The 20,122-nt window shown below is 60.7% G+C and overlaps 1 protein-coding gene across 2 annotated transcripts; it reads left to right on the forward strand.

The window, feature by feature from the left end:
* Positions 1-8,015: 8,015 nt before the first annotated feature.
* On the forward strand, positions 8,016-19,715 carry UNC93A (unc-93 homolog A). Of its 2 annotated transcripts, none has more exons than XM_058670660.1 (9): positions 8,016-8,047; positions 8,955-9,160; positions 10,638-10,819; positions 11,403-11,632; positions 12,230-12,355; positions 12,547-12,758; positions 13,643-13,778; positions 14,251-14,382; positions 19,342-19,715. In XM_058670660.1, the coding sequence occupies exons 2-9, from the start codon at positions 9,074-9,076 to the stop codon at positions 19,605-19,607; spliced, it is 1,371 nt and encodes a 456-aa protein (XP_058526643.1). In that variant the 5' UTR covers positions 8,016-8,047; positions 8,955-9,073; the 3' UTR covers positions 19,608-19,715. The 2 variants fall into 2 exon arrangements, with proteins under 2 accessions (XP_058526643.1, XP_058526648.1); XM_058670665.1 differs by having other exon boundaries at positions 8,017-8,047; positions 10,643-10,819.
* The last annotated feature ends 407 nt before the right edge of the window (positions 19,716-20,122 follow it).

Raw genomic sequence — 20,122 nt, forward strand, 5'->3', positions numbered from 1 at the left:
GAGCGGGGTTTGGGGCAGGTGTGGGCGTCATGGAGGGTGGGGCAGGTGGGCATCAGGGGAGGGTGGGGCCGGTGTGGGCGTCAGGGCAGCATGGGCCCCTCCCCACATTTCCTCCTTCACACCCCCTCCCACACACACCTCCTCCCCAAACCTCCTCCCTATACCTCTTCCCTCAGACACCTCCTCCCTCACACCTCCTCCCTACACCTCCTCCTCCCTCACACCTCCTCCCTACACCTCCTCCCTCACACTTCCTCCCTCATCTCCTCCCTCACACCTTCTTCCTACACCTCCTCCTCCCTCACACCTCCCCCCTCAGACATCTTCTCCCTCACGCCTCCTCCCTACACCTCCTCCTCCCTCACACCTCCTCCCTCACCTCCTCCCTCACACCTCCTCCTCCCTCACACCTCCTCCCTCACCTCCTCCCTCACACCTCCTCCTCCCTCACACCTCCTCCTCCCTCACACCTCCTCCCTCACACCTCCTCCCTCACACCTCCTCCTCCCTCACACCTCCTCCCTCACACCTCCTCCCTCACACACCTCCTCCACCACACCTCCCCCCTCAGACATCTTCTCCCTCACACCTCCCCCCTCACACCTCCCCCCTCAGACATCTTCTCCCTCACACCTCCTCCCTCACACCTCCTCCCTCACACCTCCTCCTCCCTCACACCTTCTGCACACCCAGGGCAGACGTGTCTCTTCACAGTGTCTCCTCACAGCTCCCTTGGGGGCGTCAGACACTCTGTCTAGACCATGGCAGATTCTGCAGGCTGGTTGTAAAGGTAGGGACCCTGGGATTTGGGTGCCTCTCTGGAGCAGGGGAACATGGGGTCCAGCGTGGTTGCCTAAGGTGAATCCCACGGTGTTGGTCTTTGTGGGGATCGGCATTTTGAGTTCAAGGATCCATGTTACAGCCAACACTTGCTGTGCAGGACACAGACCTCAAGCCAGCCCCTGCTCACGGATGCTGCCGGGAGAAAGCTGCCCAGAGAATTATAAAAAAAATCAAGCCAAAGCCACATTTATTTATTTATAAGGAGAAGCAAATGAGAGAGAGAGAGAGAGAGACCGTCTGTCTCCTGGTTCATGTCCTGAGCAAAAGTGACAGAGTTGTTCACCTACCGGTTCACTCCCCAGACGTGGCGATAGCCAGGTCTGGGGCAGGGCACAGTCAGAAGCCAGCATTACATCTGGGCATCTAACGTGGGGGCGTCTCCAGCTGTCTGCCCAGGCTAATCTCTCCAGTGTGAGATGGCGGCATTGCCCGTGGTGGCTCAGCCTGCCACACCTGAGGCCTGTACCCTTAGCAGACTCAAATGAACAGGCTTCGTGGGGGAAAACAGGCCCTTCCAGGGCTGTGCGTGTTGCCTGATTGTTTATCAGCTTCCCTGTTTCCTGGAGCTGCAGGAGTGAGACGTTAACCTCTGGAAACCTGCTGGTTGTGAAAAACACGTTGGTCTACAGCATTGTGAAATAAACTTGATGCAGCTGGGACTCAACTGACTCCCTGTGGAAGGGTGAGTACGCCAGGTATTAATGGATTTCACATCTGTTAGCAGCTTCACTTGAATGTCCCTGAACCCATTCACATATGTGTACTCATGTACCCATGTACACACATGCACACACATGTACTGCTCTGTGTATCTGCGTACACACATGCACATACCTGTGCACTGGCTCTGTGTATCCATGCATACACACGCACTTACAGATATGCTTGTCCTGTGTATTTGTGTACATGCATGCACTTGCGCATGTACTGATCTGCGTATCCATGTACATGCATGCACTTACAATGCACCGCCCTGTGGATCCATGTACATGGTGCACATGTGTGCCATGCATCTGTGCACATACATGCACTTACACGTGTACTGCTCTGTGTATCTACATACATGGTACACACATGTGTACCATGTATCCGTGTACATACACGCACCTACACATGTGTATGTGGTCTCCTGTCCCAGTTCTCACGTGAGTCAGTCTACGTAGCCTCTTGTGTCTTCACTGATGGATGAGCTGGGGACAACCTTGACACGTGTCCATTACAAGGGAGTTGTCCTCAGCCAATCCCAGATTTGCACACTGACATGGCAGGGTCGTCCAGTCCATGGCAGCGAGAGGCAGGCTCAGACCAACAGCAGCCCAGACCCCGGCACTTGGCCACCAGCAGTAGCTGTCTGAAAGGAAGGAGGACTTGGAGTTTGACACAAGGCTCTTTTACAGTGGCTTCGGGAGATGTGAAATGGGCCACTAGCTCCTGACCACTCCTCTGACCCGGATGGTCACCACTCCACTGCGTGTGAGGGGCGCAGCCAAGGCCCTCTGCCTCTGGAGTGGAGGGCGGGACCTGACCAGGACAGGGGGTGGCTTTGTGGAGGAAGCTAGTGGCCACCGGTGCACCTGCTGGTCCCTGGGTGGCCTGTAGCGGGACTTGGCAGGCCTTGTCCACCAGCCCCAGCAGCCCTCTCACAGGCTCTGGGCTCATCTGGGGCTGGCTAGAGGAATGTTGGGGAGAAAGTATGCACTTGCTTGAGGGAATGGAGAAGGTCAGCCACGCCACATCTCCCCCAGAACCCCAGGATGATGCCCCCTGACACCCCACATCTCCCTCTTTGGCTGCTGCAGCAAGAGAAGGCCTGTCTTCAGTTAGCAGCTGACCTCCTGCCTTCCACAGCGTCCCTTGGGGCCCAGCGGTCACACCAGACAAGGGTCACCCGAACAAGGGACCTTGGTGGGGGCCCACCCCTGCCCCCTGGGTTCTTCCTTGCTGCTATTCTGGCCAGCACCAGGGACTCAGCAAGCTGCCTAGGCATGGAGCGCAAGTACTTGGCAAGGCCAAGGCTTGCAGCCATGTTGGCCTGCAGTGCAGGAGCCTCAGACCCAAGCCCAAGGTTGCCCAAGCAACCCACGGCCCACCCACGGCCCAGCACAGGTGTCCAAGGAGGGAGGCGGCACCCAAGAACCTGGCGTGGTGTGTGGATGGAGCAGCTGCGTGAGAAGGGATCCAAAGCCAGGGCCCTGGGCAGGAGGCACTGTCTCTGGAATTCCTCGAGTTGCCTTAGACCAGAATGCAGAAAGGACAGGTCACGTGCTACCTCTCGGGTCAGGGCGACGGGCCCTTGGCAAGGGGCTGCCAGAGGTCCAAGCCAGGCGTGGGTGCCAAAATTTGGTCACACCCAGGGAACTTTGCTTTAACCCAGTTCTTCCAGGGACAGCATCTCTCCCTTTAGCCCTGTTCCTTGTAGGTCACAGACAAGCCCTCCACATTGCCCTCACGCCCCAGGCTCCCCTTCCTGCAGGGACAGGGGTTGGGTGGACCACACAGGAGCTGCTAAGAGCTAGGAGCCATGCTGGGAGGCCCCCAGCACTTCCCCTGTGTGTAGCCTGGCTCCTGGGGTCCCCCCCACTAAGGTGCCAGCAGGTCCGCATGGCCCATGTCCCTTTGTGACCTGGGTAGGGCCTTTCATTCCCCAAAGCCTCAGCAGGCAGGGACGGGAGTGGGAGGCAGACAGAGTGGCAGCCAAGGTGGGAGGCCAGGTCTGTGTCTTCATTGTGAATTCACACAACAGTGCCCTGGGGGCCCTCGGAGCCAGCACTACTCACCCGAGGGTGGGGGGGCTTTGGACAGCCATTGTCCCTCGTCCTTCACCAGTGGCTCCGGGCACCGCCCAGGACACAGGCCACTGCTTGGAACAGCACAGTTCTGCTTGCCCTGCCCACCCACGGCCCAGGCTCTGTGCCACCTATGGAGGACCCTCGGGGCAAACTGGCTGCTGCAGCTCCCAGGGCCCCGCAGGCAACACCCCCCCCCCAGCAGCTCCCAGGGCCCCACCCCACACGGAGGTCCTGCTAGTGAGTCGCACCTCTCTGGGCTCCCACAGGTGCTCAGCCAGGCTCCTCCCCCTTTCCCGCCCACAGCCCCACCAGGAGTCAGCTGGGCAGGGGCGGGGCTGAAGGCTGAGCCAGGAGCAGGTGTTTACCCAGGGGAAGGTGGCTGGGTAACTGGAGGCAGTGGAGAGCGAGGCCCGGGGCTGCTGGCACCCCCACGAGGCAGCCCATGGCCATGGGCTCCTGCTGAGGGAGGGGCCCAGGGTGTGGGACTGCGGGGAGGGTGGCTGTACGGTCAGCAACTGAACCTCATCCCACCGGCTCGACCATACCTGCTGCTTGCTCCCAGCTCCTCGGAGACAGGTCAGGCTCCAGGCAGCTGCCCACGGTGGGAAGCCAGACTCAGCCACAGCCGAGGAGTGGCCAGGGCTTTGGGTCGGCACCCTTGAGGGCTGCCTGGGGGAAGGGGGTGTGGGACGGACATTGGCGTGGAGCATGGCCAGGTGGCAGCTTCTCCACGTTTGTTGGTACAGGCCCAGGGGACGCAAATGAGGCTGTGCTTTGGTTTAAGCTTCAGCCCTTCCTGTAAGAAAGCTTCTTACAAAATCGTGCTGGGTCTGGTGGGGAGGGCTTAGCCCGTGGTTAAGCCGCTGGTGAGGGCCCCAGCGTTCCTGGGCTCCGTTCTCAACTCTGGCTCCGGAGCGGCTCCCAGCCGAGCAGACCCCGGGAGGCAGCGCCGAGGGCTCCGATGCCTCCCACGTGGCACAGCTGCCTTGGATGGGAGCCTGTGGCATCAGTCGCCCAGTCCTGATGGTTGTGGGCATTGAGGAGTGAATCATCACGGAGCACGTTCTCTTGCCCTGCCAGTGGATAGAACTTGTAGTTTTAAGAACATTATTTTATAGCGTGGACACTCTTTCTGCAAATACGGAAATAATCTAAAAGGACCACAAAGACTGCCCAGCCCTTCTCCACTGACCTCCACTGCACGCTGAGGGCTGAGCCGTGCTCACACACGTGTGCAAGCTTCCTTCCCTGCAGAATGCACACTGGGGCACACGTGTGTGACTTCTCTAGACGGACTCATGCCACTTTCTGCTGAGACGGGGCAGTCATGCCTGAGGATCGTGGTCACTGGTCTAGCCCCTCGTGTCCGGCACCCTCCCCGTGGTTTTGCCCCTGATCTCCTCCAGAGTTGGCACTGAGAGAGCTACAGCCTCTGAACCGCCCCTTGCCACCGCTGGCGTGGACCAAGGCACTGCACAGTGGTTTCCCACAGTACTGTACCAAGGGGGCCATACAGGGCAGGACGACGCCCCAGCTCTGTGGGGGCTGTGGCACACAGTCATCTCCTGGGTTGCTGTGTTGTTTAGCATCACCACGGCTCAGCCCAAGCAGAGTGACCTCGTGGAAAGTCCCAGAACCTGGCCCACAGCCTGTGCTCAGCTCCCTACCTGCATTCCAGCGTTTGGCTTCCCTGCTCAGCACCATGCTGTCCTGGCAGGTGCCACGAATAATGGGGCTCTGGGCAGCTATAGAGCCAGACCGTCCAGTTCTGCCAGCGCGAGAGCTGTGTGCCCAGCTCAGCCATCCGTGGCCTCCACAGTTGACACATTTTCCATGTTAGCTACAGAGCAGGGCATTGTGGTTGCTCGGAATGTGAGTGTGCCTGGGATGGAGTCCCATCAGCACTCCTGGTCCGGTTTCCTGCTGGGTGCCATGTGAGGCAGCAGGCAGTGGGTCCCTGCCACTCACGCAAGACCTGGGCCCAGCCCTGGCTGTCGTGTGCCAGCAGATAGAAGAGCTCTCTCTTTGGCATTCAAATAAATGAAGATGAGACAGACTTCAAAAAAAAAAGAAGAAGGGAAGAAGGCACAGATTTAAACGCCGAGAACCCCCACCGGAGTCTGCTGACGGGAGAGCTTCGTCTGGACCAGGCTGGGGCTAGGCTTACGTCAGCAGCAGGTCCTCAGCTGCTTAGCAGGAAGCCTCTGATTCGCTTTTTTTTTCAAACAATTTAGTATAATCATTATTAGTTTTTAATTTTTTTTGAATGTGAAAAGCAAAGCTACAGAGAAACGGAGAGAGAGAGAGGGAGCGGGGGGGGGGGGGCGATCTCCCGTCTCCCGTTGACTCCCCAAATGGCTGCAGCAGCCAAAGCTGGGCCAGGCCAAAGCCAGGAGCCTCTTCCAGGTCTCCCATGCGGGTGCAGGGCTCAAGCGCTTGGGCCTCCTCTGCCTTCCCAGGCCATCAGCAGGGAGCTGGATCCAAAGCGCAGCCGCTGGGACTGGAACTGGTACACGGGATGCTGGCGACCCAGGTGGAAGTTTAGTTTGCAATGCCATGGCATTGGCCCAAATCTTCTGATTCAAATGTGACCTGACAGCACTCAGAACCTGGAAGCCTGTTGGCCTCCAGTGGCTGCCGACGTGGTTCATGCTGTGCAGTGGCCTGGGCTCTCTAGAACATTCCATCTGCAGCCATGTCCCCACAGGCTCCCCCTTGGACCTCCAGGAGGTGGTCGTGGTGGGGGAGCAAATGTCCAGAGGGGTGCCCGTCTTGCAACTGAGGGGTGTGGCCTTTGCGTTACGGGGCTGTGTGCCAGATGCCAGCCTTCGGAGGCCTGAGCCAGGCTCCCGGCTCCTGGCTCTGCTGGCCACAGGCAGAGCAGCTCTGAAGGTCAGGCCAACCTCAGGCATCCTCTCCCCGTCTGAGCGCACACAAGGGGACAACACAGTCAGGTGGGTGTGGAATAAAAGAGTCTTTAGAGCCAAAGTTCTTGAAATCCACATGTAACTTGTTAATAATACCCATTTCAGGTGAACTTTTTGAAGACCTTTCAAAGGCTGGAGTTCAAGGTCATTGCCATTAAAATAAGCTTTTATTTTAGAGAAAAGAGAGATTTATTTGAAAGGAAAGAGTGATAGAGAGAGGGACAAACACATCAGGAGATATTCCTTCCACCGCTTCACTCCCCAAATGGCCACAGCAGCCTAGGCCAGGCGCACGTCAGCAGCCTGGCACTCCATCCTGGTCTCCCACGTGCGGGCAGGGCCCCAGGCCGTGGGCGGTCTGTTGTTGCGTCTAAGGAGACGTTGGCAGCAGGTGGACTGGGCGAGGAGCAGCGAGACACCCTGTGACTGTGCAGCGGGCGCATGCGTCGCTGGGGCACCGGGCCCACAGCTCGCCCTGCCTCACTCCGAAGCTTCTGAAGTACTCTCCCCACCCCCACAAGAGTGTGTAGGCTGATGAGGAGGGCCTGGGCCCCCCGTAAAGAGCAGAGAATCCTTGGCCGCAGGTGGGAGCCCTGGGGTGGCCCCATGCTCCTCACAGCAAGCAGGACTTGCACCCTGGGTCTGCTTTGAGGGCCAAGGCCACTTGTAAAGCACCCTGATGGCTCGTCACGTAGATGCAGAGACATGGGGTGGGAGCGGCAGGCCAGAGCCAAGCGACTCAGATTGGAAGATGGGCAGTGGCAGCGAAAGGTAGGCGGGCCTCGCGAGCACGGGGTCCGAGCTGGGGCTTCGTGTTTTTTATTTATTTTGCACCACTGTGTTGCTTTCTGGGAGATGTGGGCTGACTGTGCAAAGATCTGGGATAGAAGCTTCAGAAAATTGCTCCCCAGCCCCTGGGCAGATGCTGTACATGGCACTGGTGAGATGAGGCGAACCGGAAGGAAGGGCAGCAGGTTCCAGCAGGTCCCAGGAAGGGCTCACGGGCAAGCCCACTGCAGGTAGCCACTGCCCGCTGGAGTCCAGACAAGTGGTGCCAGGATGTGGAAGGGAAGTCACTGTGTAAAAAAGTCCCCACCTTGCTGTGTGTTCCACATCCTTACAGTTCTCTCCAACTGTGTGTCCCTGAAGGTCAGCTGTCATCCGGTTCACGGTTGGTGGTGGTCAGCAGGTGCCACGGGCTCTTCCCAGCACCCAAAGCCATTCTCTTCCTGTTCCACAGACCCTGCCCTTTTCCAAGAGGAGCCTGTGGATCAGGCAGTGGCGAGAATCCTGAGGCCACCCCACGAAGGGCTCCCAGCCTGGGGCGTGCACCGACAGTGTCACACGTACAGGGGAACCTGCTGCTCTCACGTTGGCCTGAGCATGAAGCTGTGTGTGGAGTCGACGCAGAAACCCCCACGTCTCCTGCCTAAACCCCCGTGTTCCCAGGACTGAGCTGGGCTACAGGACTTGGCTGATTTCTGACTGGTTCGTATTCTGTTGTCTTTCCAGGCCTTTAGCAGGGGGTGGGAAGGAAGTGGAGGAGCTGGGACTCTGGTGCCCATGTGGGATGCTGGGATTGTAGGCAGTGGCTTTACTACTATGCCCAAGTTTTACTGACATTTGCATGGGAAATGGTTTTTCATGCTTACCAGCTTTGAAATTTGGAGCTGCCATTCTAATGCAGAGTTGCTCATTACACGTGGTTAAGTAAATTTTAATTAACTGAAATGAAATGTAACTTAGAATTCAGCTCTTCAAGACAGGTATTGTGGCACTGCGTGTAAAGCGCTATCTGAAGTGCTGGCAGCCAGTGAGGGTGCTGGTTTGAGTCCCGGCTGCTCCACTGCCAATCCAGCTATCTGCTGGTGCATCTGAAAGGGCAGAGGACAATGGTTCAGGTGCCTGGTCCACGTGGCCGGTGTCTGTTCCCTCCCTGCAGCCCTACAGTGCCCTGGGGTCGGGTGTGTGGTTGCTGTCTGATGCCCTTGTGGCACAGCGCTGCCCCACGGCACAGGGAAGCCACACCGGGCGGCAGCAGGAGCGGGAGGGCACCTGGCCAAGATGTGCAGGGCTGTGCAATCCCAGGCCTGAGGGATTCTGAGACTTTGGCCTGCACGGGGCCCCTGTCACCAGGTCAGCCTGTAACAGACAAGCGTTTTCCTGTTTGGGAGTCGACCTTTATGCTTTGCTCTGCAAGACTAAAGTCTGCTCTACTCCTGCCCCGACAGCTCTGGGTGTGGAAGACAACTCCATCTCGGGGTGTCAAACAGGGCGTGCCTGTTAGCAAAGCCCGGGGAATTGTGCGTGGTGTGTGAGCTGCTGGGAGCTGTGATCTGTGCCCCGGGGCAGGCTTGGCCTTGCAGCCCCACTAATATCTGTGTGCATTACCCAGGAGCAGCTGTGGTGACCAACACACTCCTAGTCGGCAAGGCTGCCGGTGCCCAGCACCTGCTGCTCCTGTACAGTCTCCTGCAGGGGCGTGGCAGCAGCGTGCCCGCCGGCTTTGGCGCGATGGAGCGGAGCCTGAGGAACGTCCTCGTGGTATCCTTGGGGTTCCTGCTGCTCTTCACAGCCTACGGGGGGCTGCAGAACTTGCAGGTGAGTGCTCTGTCAGGGTCTGCTGCCCACACATGTGCCAGCTGGAGGGCATGAACAACCCTGGTGAGAGACCCCGGGCCTGGGACACAGAGCTGCGAGAAACTGCTTGTCTGTGGGGGCCTCAGGGAAGTGCTGGTGGCGTGCACAGCTCTAGCCGTGGCTTGTTTGCCCACCCTCAGGGGGCCCCTGCCGACGACACCTGCTCCAGGTAGAACCATGAGCTTTGGCAAGGCAGTGTCTGTGCTGTGAGGTGTTTTGCTTTGCCTTGGCTATGAGCCACGGAAGGCTGAGGCGGGGCTGCCACCGCCTGGGAGGTGCCTTGGGGTGGGCTCCGCTGCAGCCTGAGATCCAGTCCCCAGGGAGCCTCTGATCGCTCCCAGGGGCTGCCACCCCAAGCCTGGGGTGTGGATGGGCAGGGCCGGTGGCCAGCCAGCCTGGGGAACGCATCCTGCTGGCTGGGGCAGTACAGGCAGGCCAGCCTTCCTCCCCAGTTGGCTGGCGGCCTGGGTCGCTGGGCAGGGAGAGGAGGGCTCCGTGCTGCCCACAGCCTCGCTGGCTCTGTGGCCCTGCTCAGGCACATTTGGCTGTAACAGGCATCCACCGGGGGATCAGAAGCTCTCGTCCCCACTCAGCAGTGCTGTCCTCGGTCTGTGTGGCTGCTGGCCTCCTGCCCACCATTCCAACGGCCCTTTGGAGCCCAATGCCAACTCCCTGACCCCCACGTCCGGAAGCTGGGGACTGGGCCAGGTGCCCCACAGGCCCACTGCTGTGGCTGGCACATTCTTGATGTGTGTCTACCCCAGTCCCTCACCACACCCTGCCCTTGCCTTGTCTCCACCCCTTGCACACTTGGCCTTCAGGCCTTTGGCCCTCTGGCTGCCTGGCCATCCCGTGCACACCTACCCCAGGGTCTCAGCCAGACAGCGGGAGCTCATGCAGAGCTGTGGCGGGAGGGTCCTCAGGGGTCTCCACGGGTGAGTGGACGGCACACAGGACTGCACAGCAGCTCTCCCGCATGGAGTCTTCATGTAGACGCATCTGTGGGTTGGCTCACGCAGCACATGCAAACCCCGGCCCTCTAACACCGGCACCGCAGAGCAGTCAGTGCGGACTGGCAGCACTGGGTGTCCGCTTGGGAAACGGCCCCACCTGCGTCATCGGGTCTTTGAGGTGAGACCCGTCCGTGCTACAGCACGCAGCCCTCTGCCAGGCCGTGTCTCCTGCTCTGCCTGGACACCCCCTGGGACAGACAGCTCCCTGGTGCCCAAGTGCGGTGTCCTGCAAGTCACAGAAAATAGAACAAAGTCCCAGGCAGGTCCGGATCTCCCACCCCCATGTCCTAGCCCCTCGAAAGACAGTCAGAAAGTTCCAGATCACCCTCCTTGGGGCAGCCAGCGCTCAGGCCCCTTCTCCTGCCGCCCCACCCCTCGGCTGTGCCCCGCTGCCCCTGCCAGTGCACGCGGTTCTGTCTCCACAGAGCAGCCTGCACAGCGAGGCCGGCCTCGGAGTGGCCACGCTCGGCACACTCTACGGCGGCGTCCTCCTGTCCTCTCTGTGCCTCCCGCCCATCCTCATCCGAAGCCTGGGCTGCAAGTGGACCATCGCCGTCTCCATGTGCGGCTACGTGGCCTTCTCGCTGGGCAACTTCTATGCCAGCTGGTATGGGGCCCCACCCCAAGCTCTGTCACACTCAGCCAGCCCCCCGGCCCACCACTGTCCCGGAGTGCCCTCATTGCTGGGACGGCCATGGCCTCCCTCTCAACCTCCTGTCGGACCTCCACCCCCACCCTGTCCCTGGAGCCCATTGCGGCAGGGGACCCCGGTAACCCCAGAAAGAAAGGGAATCAGGTTTGGAGGGAAGTCTCAGGGATTCAACCAGGGCTGGGACCTGCAGGCCAGACTGTACCTCAGCCCCGCTTGCAGGGAGTGAACCACGCCAACTGGTGCCTCCTCCCCCGAGCTGAGCTCCCCAGGTGCCAGTCACGGCCCAAGGCACCATGTTCCACATGGGCCCAGGGGGCATCCCCACGTGATCCAGCACGCACAGGTCATGGTGGCCTCGCTGGCATCTCTCCTGTGTGCCTGTGCGAGTGCCCATCCTGCCAACAGCCAGCAGCCAGTCACAGCACGAGGTTGTCGAAAACGGCTGCAGGGGCTTGGGGCTCCACTCACGAGTGGGAGTCAGGACAGACCTGGGCCCGTGGGTGGGGACAGGGTACAGCCTGCGTGTGCCTTGGTGCAGGTACACGCTGATCCCCACCTCCATCCTGCTGGGGCTCGGAGCAGCGCCCCTGTGGTCCGCCCAGAGCTCCTACCTCACCGTCCTCGGGCACGCCCACGCGGAGAAGACAGGCCGCCTCAGCAAGGATGTGGTGAACCAGTACTTTGGCCTCTTTTTCCTCATCTTCCAGTCGTCTGGCGTGTGGGGCAACCTGATTTCCTCTCTGGTGCTTGGCCAGACACCCACTCAGGGTAAGGGGAAGGCGGCCACAGACCGACCTGCCCACTCACCTAGCAAGGTTCTGTCCACCGGCCAAGAGCCAGGCTCCAGCCTGTGGCGGGCGCTGCTTGTCCAGGGCTAGCGGGAGGGGCTGGAGAGCATCTTGCCCTGAACCAGGCAGGTGACTCCTTGGGAGGGAGGCTGAGATGCCCCGGGGATGGGGTACCCTGGTAGGCCACCTCCGTCTGCCTGGCCACCTCCATCTGCCAGGCCTCTGTCTGCCTGGCCGGGCTCGCCTCCCTCAGGCTGGGTGTCAGCATCACATGTTAGGCCCACGATCCTGGCACTGACGGGAGTGACAGGTGTCCTGGCTCCACCCAGACCCCCACAGGAAGTGTGTGTCCAAGTGACACCTCTACCCGGGACAGGAAATGCTGCCTTGGCCTGAGCACAGCGCCGTCCCAGCCGGGCGCCTTAGGCCACAGCTGTGCAGGTGTGAAGGTGCATGTCAGCTTTCACGTGGTGTACGGGGGTTCGGAGACCGAGGGGCGGGGGTGCCCGATTCCGCACCCGTTTCAGGCACTGCCCCACACTTCTCTGTTCTGTGCCGTCCGCCTCCGACCCCACAGAGCCCGTCCCTGAGGAGCAGCTGGCATCCTGTGGGGCCCGTGACTGCCTCATGGCCACCACATCCACCAACAGCACCCAGCCGCCCTCGCAGGGGCTCATCTACACGCTTTTGGGCATCTACACAGGTAAGCACCCTGAGAGCCTGCAGGCCACAGGGAATGCTAGACCTGGCCATGCACCACCAGGGGCTGGGTGGACACTGCCTCTGTGGAGCAGTGGGGACCACGGACTCCGTGTGAGGTCCTCAACCCGTGGCCCTGTCCTGTCCCTGCAGGGAGCGGGGTCCTCAACCCGTGGCCCTGTCCTGTCCCTGCAGGGAGCGGGGTCCTGGCTGTGCTGCTCGTGGCCCTTTTCCTGGAGCCCATAGACAACGAACAGTCCAAGAGGGGAGGAGAGAAGGCGCCGGCCGTCTGGTCCACCTTGCTGTCCACCATCGGGCTCTTCCGGGACAGGCGCCTGTGTCTGCTGAGCCTGTTGCCGCTCTACAGTGGGCTGCAGCAGGGCTTCCTGTCGGGCGAGTACACCCGGGTAGGAGCCGAGCTGGAACGGCGCCGGCTGCAGCTAGGCCAGGACCACAGGGCTGGGCCCAGACTGCGGCACAGGGCTCCTGCCACCCCAGCCCTGCCCTGGCGGGCTTTCCCATTCAGGACGCCCGCTTTGGAGATCCCCTGGACTCCCATGAGCCCCTTATGTCGCTAGGGTGCCATCTTGCTTGACCTTGGCCTTTGTGGGGAAGGGCCAGGCCTGTATCCCTGATAGCCACTTGCAGGGTTCCTGGGGAGTCTCCCTGTACCCTCGACCTGCCACGTTCGATGTACCACCAGGCAGGTTCTCACACAAGTGTGGCCATCTCGACAGCCTTGGGGCTGTCCTGGCCCTGTTCAGAGGCCACATGGCCTGCAGCTGCTGTCCACCTGCCCCTGCCCGAGCACTGCGGGAAGAAGCCCAGGGCTGCTGGACACACTCTGGCCATCAACCTGGGACTGGCACAGTCCGAGCTGACCCTGGCTCACTTGTTCACATCCTCAAGGCCTCCAGTGTGGTGCAGCAGGCACCTGGGACGATGCACTGGGTGCCTGGCCGAGTCCAGGGCCTTTCAGATGACATCAGGGCAGCTGGAGGCGGCAGACCTCCTCCCCCAGGGGGCACGGGCCCAAGCCCCCACCTCGGCTGCCAGGCAAGGGAAGAAGCAGGTATGAGCCACTCCGAGCTCCAGGGTAGCCACACTCAGGGGCATGAGCGGCCCTGCGGGAACAGGTGTCTGATCCTCCTGCTAGTCCGCACACCCACAGCCTGGTGGAGACTCGGGCAGCTTCGAGAGTGACAGGAGGCCAGAAAGGCCACTGGTGTGCTGGCCATGTGCCAACAGGGCTCCTGGGTGGGGGACTGGCCTGACGCTGCTTCTTCCGCAGTCCTACATCACCTGCGCGCTGGGCATCCGCTTCGTAGGCTACGTGATGATCTGCTTCTCGGCCACAGACGCACTGTGCTCCATGCTCTACGGGAAGGTCTCACAGTTCACCGGCAGGATGGCCATCTACGCGCTCGGTGCGCGGCCGCGGCTGCAGGCCCAGCTCCAGACCCGAGCAGGGGGCGGGGGGGGTCTTGGCGGGGCACAGAGCCCTTTGAACTCGGTCTGCAGTGAAGCCCTCCCACCCTGCAGCCCCCACCCCTGCTCTCCAGCCTGGCTCTTTCCCTGCCACCCCTCCCCCCCTGCTCCTGCCTCCCTCCCTCCGCGCTCTAGCCCTCCCTCCCACCACCCTCCCGTCTGCCTGCCCTCCTTCCTCTCCCCCTTCCCTCCCTTCCTCCAGGAGCAACCCTGGCCAACACAGAGCCTGCTCTCTGTGGGGTCTCTGGGCTGGAGACCACAAGGTCTGTGGGGACACACACAGGGACACGGCGGGCTCCAGGCCGTGGGGTGGGGTCAAGGGCGCTGAGGGATGGCATGGCCTTGGCTACATCTGCCTGAGCCCAGCGGCCACCTTCCCGTGTGACTCCAGCTTCCCCCACCCTGGAGCAGGTGCCGTCGCCCACGTCTCCTGCATCCTGGCCCTCCTGCTGTGGAGTCCTCACCCCAGCCAGCACGCCCTGTTCTTTGTCTTCGCTGCCCTCTGGGGCCTGGCAGATGCCGTGTGGCAGACCCAGAACAGCGGTGAGAGTCCGGATCCCACCCTCGGCAACAGAACTCGCTGGGGGGCAGGCAGGGGCTTTGGGGAGTCCCAGTGTGAGAGAAGTAGGGGTGGAAATCAGGTGTGCATGTCGGGTGCTGGGACAGGGGGGATGCTGACAACGGGAGAAGGATGAAGGTAGGTTCCCTGTGTGCCCAAAAGCACCATGGAAGGCTCCGGAAAGGGGAGGTGTTACAGGCTTAAGCAGGAAAATTCTGTGCCTCTGGATGAACTGAGTCATGACTGAGGTTCCCCTGAGAAGGGGACAAAGATTAGAAGACATTATGAAGGTGAGACCTTCGTCTCTTACCTCTTCCTCCTCCTAACACCTCCTCCTCCTCCACACCTCCTCCTCCCTCACACCTCCTCCCTCACACCTCCACCTCACACCACCTCCACCTCACACCTCCTCCCTCACACCTCCTCCCTCACACCTCCTCCCTCACACCTCCTCCCTCACACCTCCTCCACCTCACACCTGCTCCACCTCACACCTCCTCCCTCACACCTCCTCCTCCACCTCACACCTCCTCCACCTCACACCTCCTCCACCTCACACCTGCTCCACCTCACACCTCCACCTCACACCTCTTCGCTCACACCTCCTCCACCTCACACCTGCTCCACCTCACACCTCCTCCACCTCACACCTCTTCCCTCACACCTCCTCCACCTCACACCTCCTCCACCTCACACCTCTTCCACCTCACACCTGCTCCACCTCACACCTCCTCCTCCCTCACACCTCCTCCACCTCACACCTCCTCCACCTCACACCTCCTCCACCTCACACCTCCTCCACCTCACACCTCCTCCACCTCACACCTCCTCCACCTCACACCTCCTCCACCTCACACCTCCTCCCTCACACCTGCTCCACCTCACACCTCCTCCTCCCTCACACCTCCTCCACCTCACACCTCTTCCACCTCACACCTGCTCCACCTCACACCTCCTCCTCCCTCACACCTGCTCCACCTCACACCTCCTCCACCTCACACCTCCTCCACCTCACACCCCCTCCCTCACACCTCCTCCACCTCACACCTCCTCCACCTCACACCTCCTCCACCTCACACCTCCTCCACCTCACACATCCTCCTCCCTCACACCTCCTCCCTCACACCTCCTCCACCTCACACCTCCTCCACCCTCACACCTCCTCTCTCACACCTCCTCCACCTCACACCACCTCCACCTCACACCTCCTCCCTCACACCTCCTCCACCTCACACCTCTTCCACCTCACACCTCCTCCACCTCACACCTCCTCCTCCCTCACACCTCCTCCCTCACACACCTCCTCCACCACACCTCCCCCCTCAGACATCTTCTCCCTCACACCTCCTCCCTCACACCTCCTCCCTCACACCTCCTCCACCTCACACCTCCTCCACCTCACACCTCCTCCATCTCACACCTCCTCCACCTCACACCTCCTCCACCTCACACCTCCTCCTCCCTCACACCTCCTCCCTCACACCTCCTCCACCTCACACCTCTTCCACCTCACACCTCCTCCACCTCACACCTCCTCCTCCCTCACACCTCCTCCCTCACACACCTCCTCCACCACACCTCCCCCCTCAGACATCTTCTCCCTCACACCTCCTCCCTCACACCTCCTCCCTCACACCTCCTCCCTCACACCTCCTCCACCTCACACCTCTTCCACCTCACACCTCCTCCACCTCACACCTCCTCCTCCCTCACACCTCCTCCCTCACACACCTCCTCCACCACACCTCCCCCCTCAGACATCTTCTCCCTCACACCTCCTCCCTCACACCTCCTCCCTCACACCTCCTCCCTCACACACCTCCTCCACCACACCTCCCCCCTCAGACATCTTCTCCCTCACACCTCCTCCCTCACACCTCCTCCCTCACACCTCCTCCACCTCACACCTCCTCCTCCCTCACACCTCTTCCTTCCTTACACACCCTCCCTCACACCTCCTCCCTCTCCAGGAATGTATCAACGATTAGAGACTACACTAACAGCTTCAATGAAGAAGCCCACATGCCCTCCCAGGACCTGACTTTTCCTCTGCTTAGCATGAGCAGCCCACCATGTCTTGGTGTGCCAGACAGGACCCCAGGCCGTCCTTCCTTCTTTTCCATAGATGGCCTGCTGGTGGATAGTGGGAGGGGGCACTGATGGGCTCCAAGTCTCAGCCATCCCAATCTCAGGGCTCCCCAGGACCAGAGCTGCCTCTGTGACCCCCAAATTGAGCCTGTGTGTCTGCCCCTCCCTTGCCCTCAGTTGGGCCTGGGGGAGCTGGAGGGAATCCAAGTGCCAGATAAGTTATTCCCCAGCCCCTTGAAGGATCCCTGACTTAGCCCACCCACTCGAATGCCCATTTCACAGCCTGAAACAGAGAGGGTGTCCGACCTTTCCTGCCTTCTCCAAGTGCAGTCTCAGAGCCACCCCCAGTGCCCCACGCCATGGCTCTCCAGACGGCCAAGGTGCTGCAGTCAGCCACGCCTGCTCTCCCTCCCAGAGCAGGCGAGCCCCCGGCTCAGCTGCCTTTCCCTCAGTGAGCTAGGGACACGGCCAGGCCCTGCTTGCGCTGCAGGTGCCTCAGCGCCAGTAGCAAGTTCCTCAGAGTGTGGAGTGAGCTTGTGAGGCCAGGAAAGAGGCACTAACAGGAAATGACTTTTGCACTTTGTTCAAAGACGAAGTTCCCACAGCAACTCCCCCACACCAGCGCACCGCCTCAGCGCAGGCCAGCTGGCTTGGGGTTGTTCCTGGGGAGAAGCTAGCCGTGGGCTCTCTCAGACAATGCTCTCCTGCCCTGTCTGCAGCTGACAGGATCGCCCGTGTGCTGCCTCTGTGTGCCCTCATTCAGGGGTGAGAACCAGCTCTGGCCACTTGGGCCTGCCAGCCCAGGGAGATGAGGTAGTCAGGCCAGCTGAGAGCTGTGCTGCCTGCCTCTCACGCACATGCTCGTTTAACAGTCCTCTCAGATTTACGCAGAGCTGACAAAACCCTTCCCCGAGAGCCTGTGCCCAGCACGCCCTGGTGTGACCTCTGGTACAGCCAGGGCCCTAGGCTGAAGTAGAAATTATCCCTGCTCAGTAGGTTCCAGAAAGTAGGGGTGACCAGAAAGCTCCCAGATAACAACACATGACATGAACGAACAAACAAAACCAGGCACGGATTTCTGTTCTCAAAGATTTACTTATTTGAAAGGCAGAGGGACCTTCAGCCGCCAGCTCAGGCTGCACGTGCCCACCATGCCCAAGAGCCTGAATTCCTGCGGGTCTCCCACGTGGGTGCAGGGCACCAAGCCTCTGGGCCATCTTCTGTTGCTTTCCCGGACACATCAGGAAGGAACTAGACCGGAAGTGAGGCAGCCAGGATTTGAACTTGCACTCTATGATAAGACCAGCATTGCAACAAGGCAGTTTAACCCACAGCACCTCAAAGCCAAGGCCCAGATTTCAACACTTACTGCGCCAGACACCCTGTCTGTGATCCCAGCCGTTATGCGGACTTGCTCTGAATCCTTCAGCTTTCCCACTGGCATGGTGGTCTGCCCGGGATGCCCCCCTGGGAGCAGGGTGTCCGAGGAGGTCATGACTCCACAGCTGTCCCCAGCAGCCCCTTCTTTTCCCTCTTTCCCATCACCTCCCCGCGTCTGAGGGTCACCGGGTCTCAGGGTGTGTCCGGTGCCCTTTACAGGCTGGGCTGGGGAGGAAGCGCCCCGTGGGGAAGCAACTGCCCACCCTCTGGTGTCAGGTGTCCCCCGAGGGCCGTGTGCAGACCATGCCACTTGGTCAGCGTGCCCCGGCCAGGTCTCTGAGGGCACTCATTCTACTTCACCCTCTCGACCTTCAGTTCTCGGGAGCCGCCCTCCAACCTCTGACCTCCAACCTCCAGGCCGCCAGGGGATGGGAACAAGTCCCTGCCTGCAGGCGAGGAGCGGCCACGTGGGTGCTCTTTCTCCTTGTGGAGTGTCTGAGCTTTATCCTCCTCACTCATTCCTTCTGCCCCGTTTCCCCTCCGCATTCACTTGTTCTGCCCCTGACAGACACCAACCAGCCCAGCTGTTCCTCGCAGGGCGTCTCCATCATGTCACCCACTCTGAGCACTAGGCTTTGCGGATTGGACCTCTGTCCACGGCAGCTCCACCTGGCCGTGGGACACAGACTCACAGTGCGTCCATCCTCCCTACCACTGCGGGCTTTCCCAGGCACACCCTGCGTGTCTCCTGCTGGAGCCCGAGGCTCAGCCATGCCTCCAAGCACCTCATGTTGCTTCAGTGGAGATCAATGTGAAAAACCCGAGACACGGGTGTGGGCTGTGCTCCTGGCTCCTGAGGCTGGGCCCTCTGTGGATGGTTGCAGGGCACGTGTGTGGACATGTGACCTGCCCCATGCACGCCCATCTCCTTCTCTGCTTGTGTCAGCACGCACAGGGGACACAGCAGGTCCCAGCACTCACTCAGCCCCGTGTGCATCAGCACGCTTGGGCCCAGCTCCCCTGCACACATCCCCAGCAGCTCTGGCATCCCGTTCCGCAGACTGTAAAGTGCTCTCCGAGTTGTTGAAAGGCCGTGTTAGCTGACTGCGTCACTGTCCTCCCCACTAGCCATGAGTCCCTACAACGTGACGTGACACTCAGCCACGCTTCTGTTTAGATTCAAATCAGACTCAAGGTGGGGCCAGGAGTGACCTTGGCATTGGGAACGAGGGGCTGCCCGGCCTGTGTGCTGCAGGGTTGGGGGGCTTCCCAGCCAGCACCAATTCCCCTGCACCTCTGAGGGCTGTGGGTGGGGCTGGTGGAGCCCCTATTTCAAAGAGCAAGAGGTGAGTGGCACAGTGGGCTGACTGAGGGACATAGCACCCAGTGTCAGCTGGGGCACAGGGCATTGTGCCCAGCACCAGCTTCCGGGCCCCTCGGGGTTGCACAGCGCCTGCTTCCCACCTGCCTTGCAGCTCTGTATGGAGTCCTGTTTGAGAAGCACAAGGAAGCTGCCTTCGCCAGCTACCGCCTCTGTGAGGCCCTGGGCTTTGTTGTCGCCTTTGGCTACAGCACTGCCCTCTGCGTCAGTGTCAAGCTCTACGTCCTGCTGGGGGTGCTCACCGTGAGCATGGTGGCCTACGGGACGGTGGAGCACTTGGAGGCCAGGCTGCCCGGCGAACTGCCAGCTGCCGGGCCCACGGCCCATGCGGAGCGGCAGGAAGTGCAGACAGCCATGTGAGAGCCGCCGCATGCCGGAGGCCTGGCAGGAGGCGCTGCACATAGCCCTGCATGGCCATGGAAGGTCTGCAAGCTTGCTTCTCCGTACTGCCTATCCACTCTGACGGATCTTCAGCCTCGCAGCAGAGACCAAGGGTGCACGTGACGACACAGTCAGTGTGGTCCGAGTCTGCACAGCCGGCCCTGCGCACTTGGCCAAGGCCGCTTGCTGTGGGCCGTGCTTGCTCCTAACAGGGCGGCCTGGCATCGTGCGTGTCACACACATGGCCACGCAGGTCACAGCGGGGCTTAGGGGTAGGAGAGACAGTCACACGCAGATCTGCTTCCTGAGGGGAACAGAGACTCAACCAATAAATAAATGTAGTATTTCATGGACTTCTCATGTGGCCAGAGAGATTTCTTAGAGCACTTACCACCTGTGTGTGTGCTATTCCCCACACACAGATAAAAACACAAAACCAGGGATGTCACCCACCATACACAGATACACAAATCATCTATGCCAGTCACCACCCG

This window comes from Ochotona princeps, chromosome 1 (assembly GCF_030435755.1).
Source record: "Ochotona princeps isolate mOchPri1 chromosome 1, mOchPri1.hap1, whole genome shotgun sequence".
NCBI classification, from domain to species: domain Eukaryota; kingdom Metazoa; phylum Chordata; class Mammalia; order Lagomorpha; family Ochotonidae; genus Ochotona; species Ochotona princeps.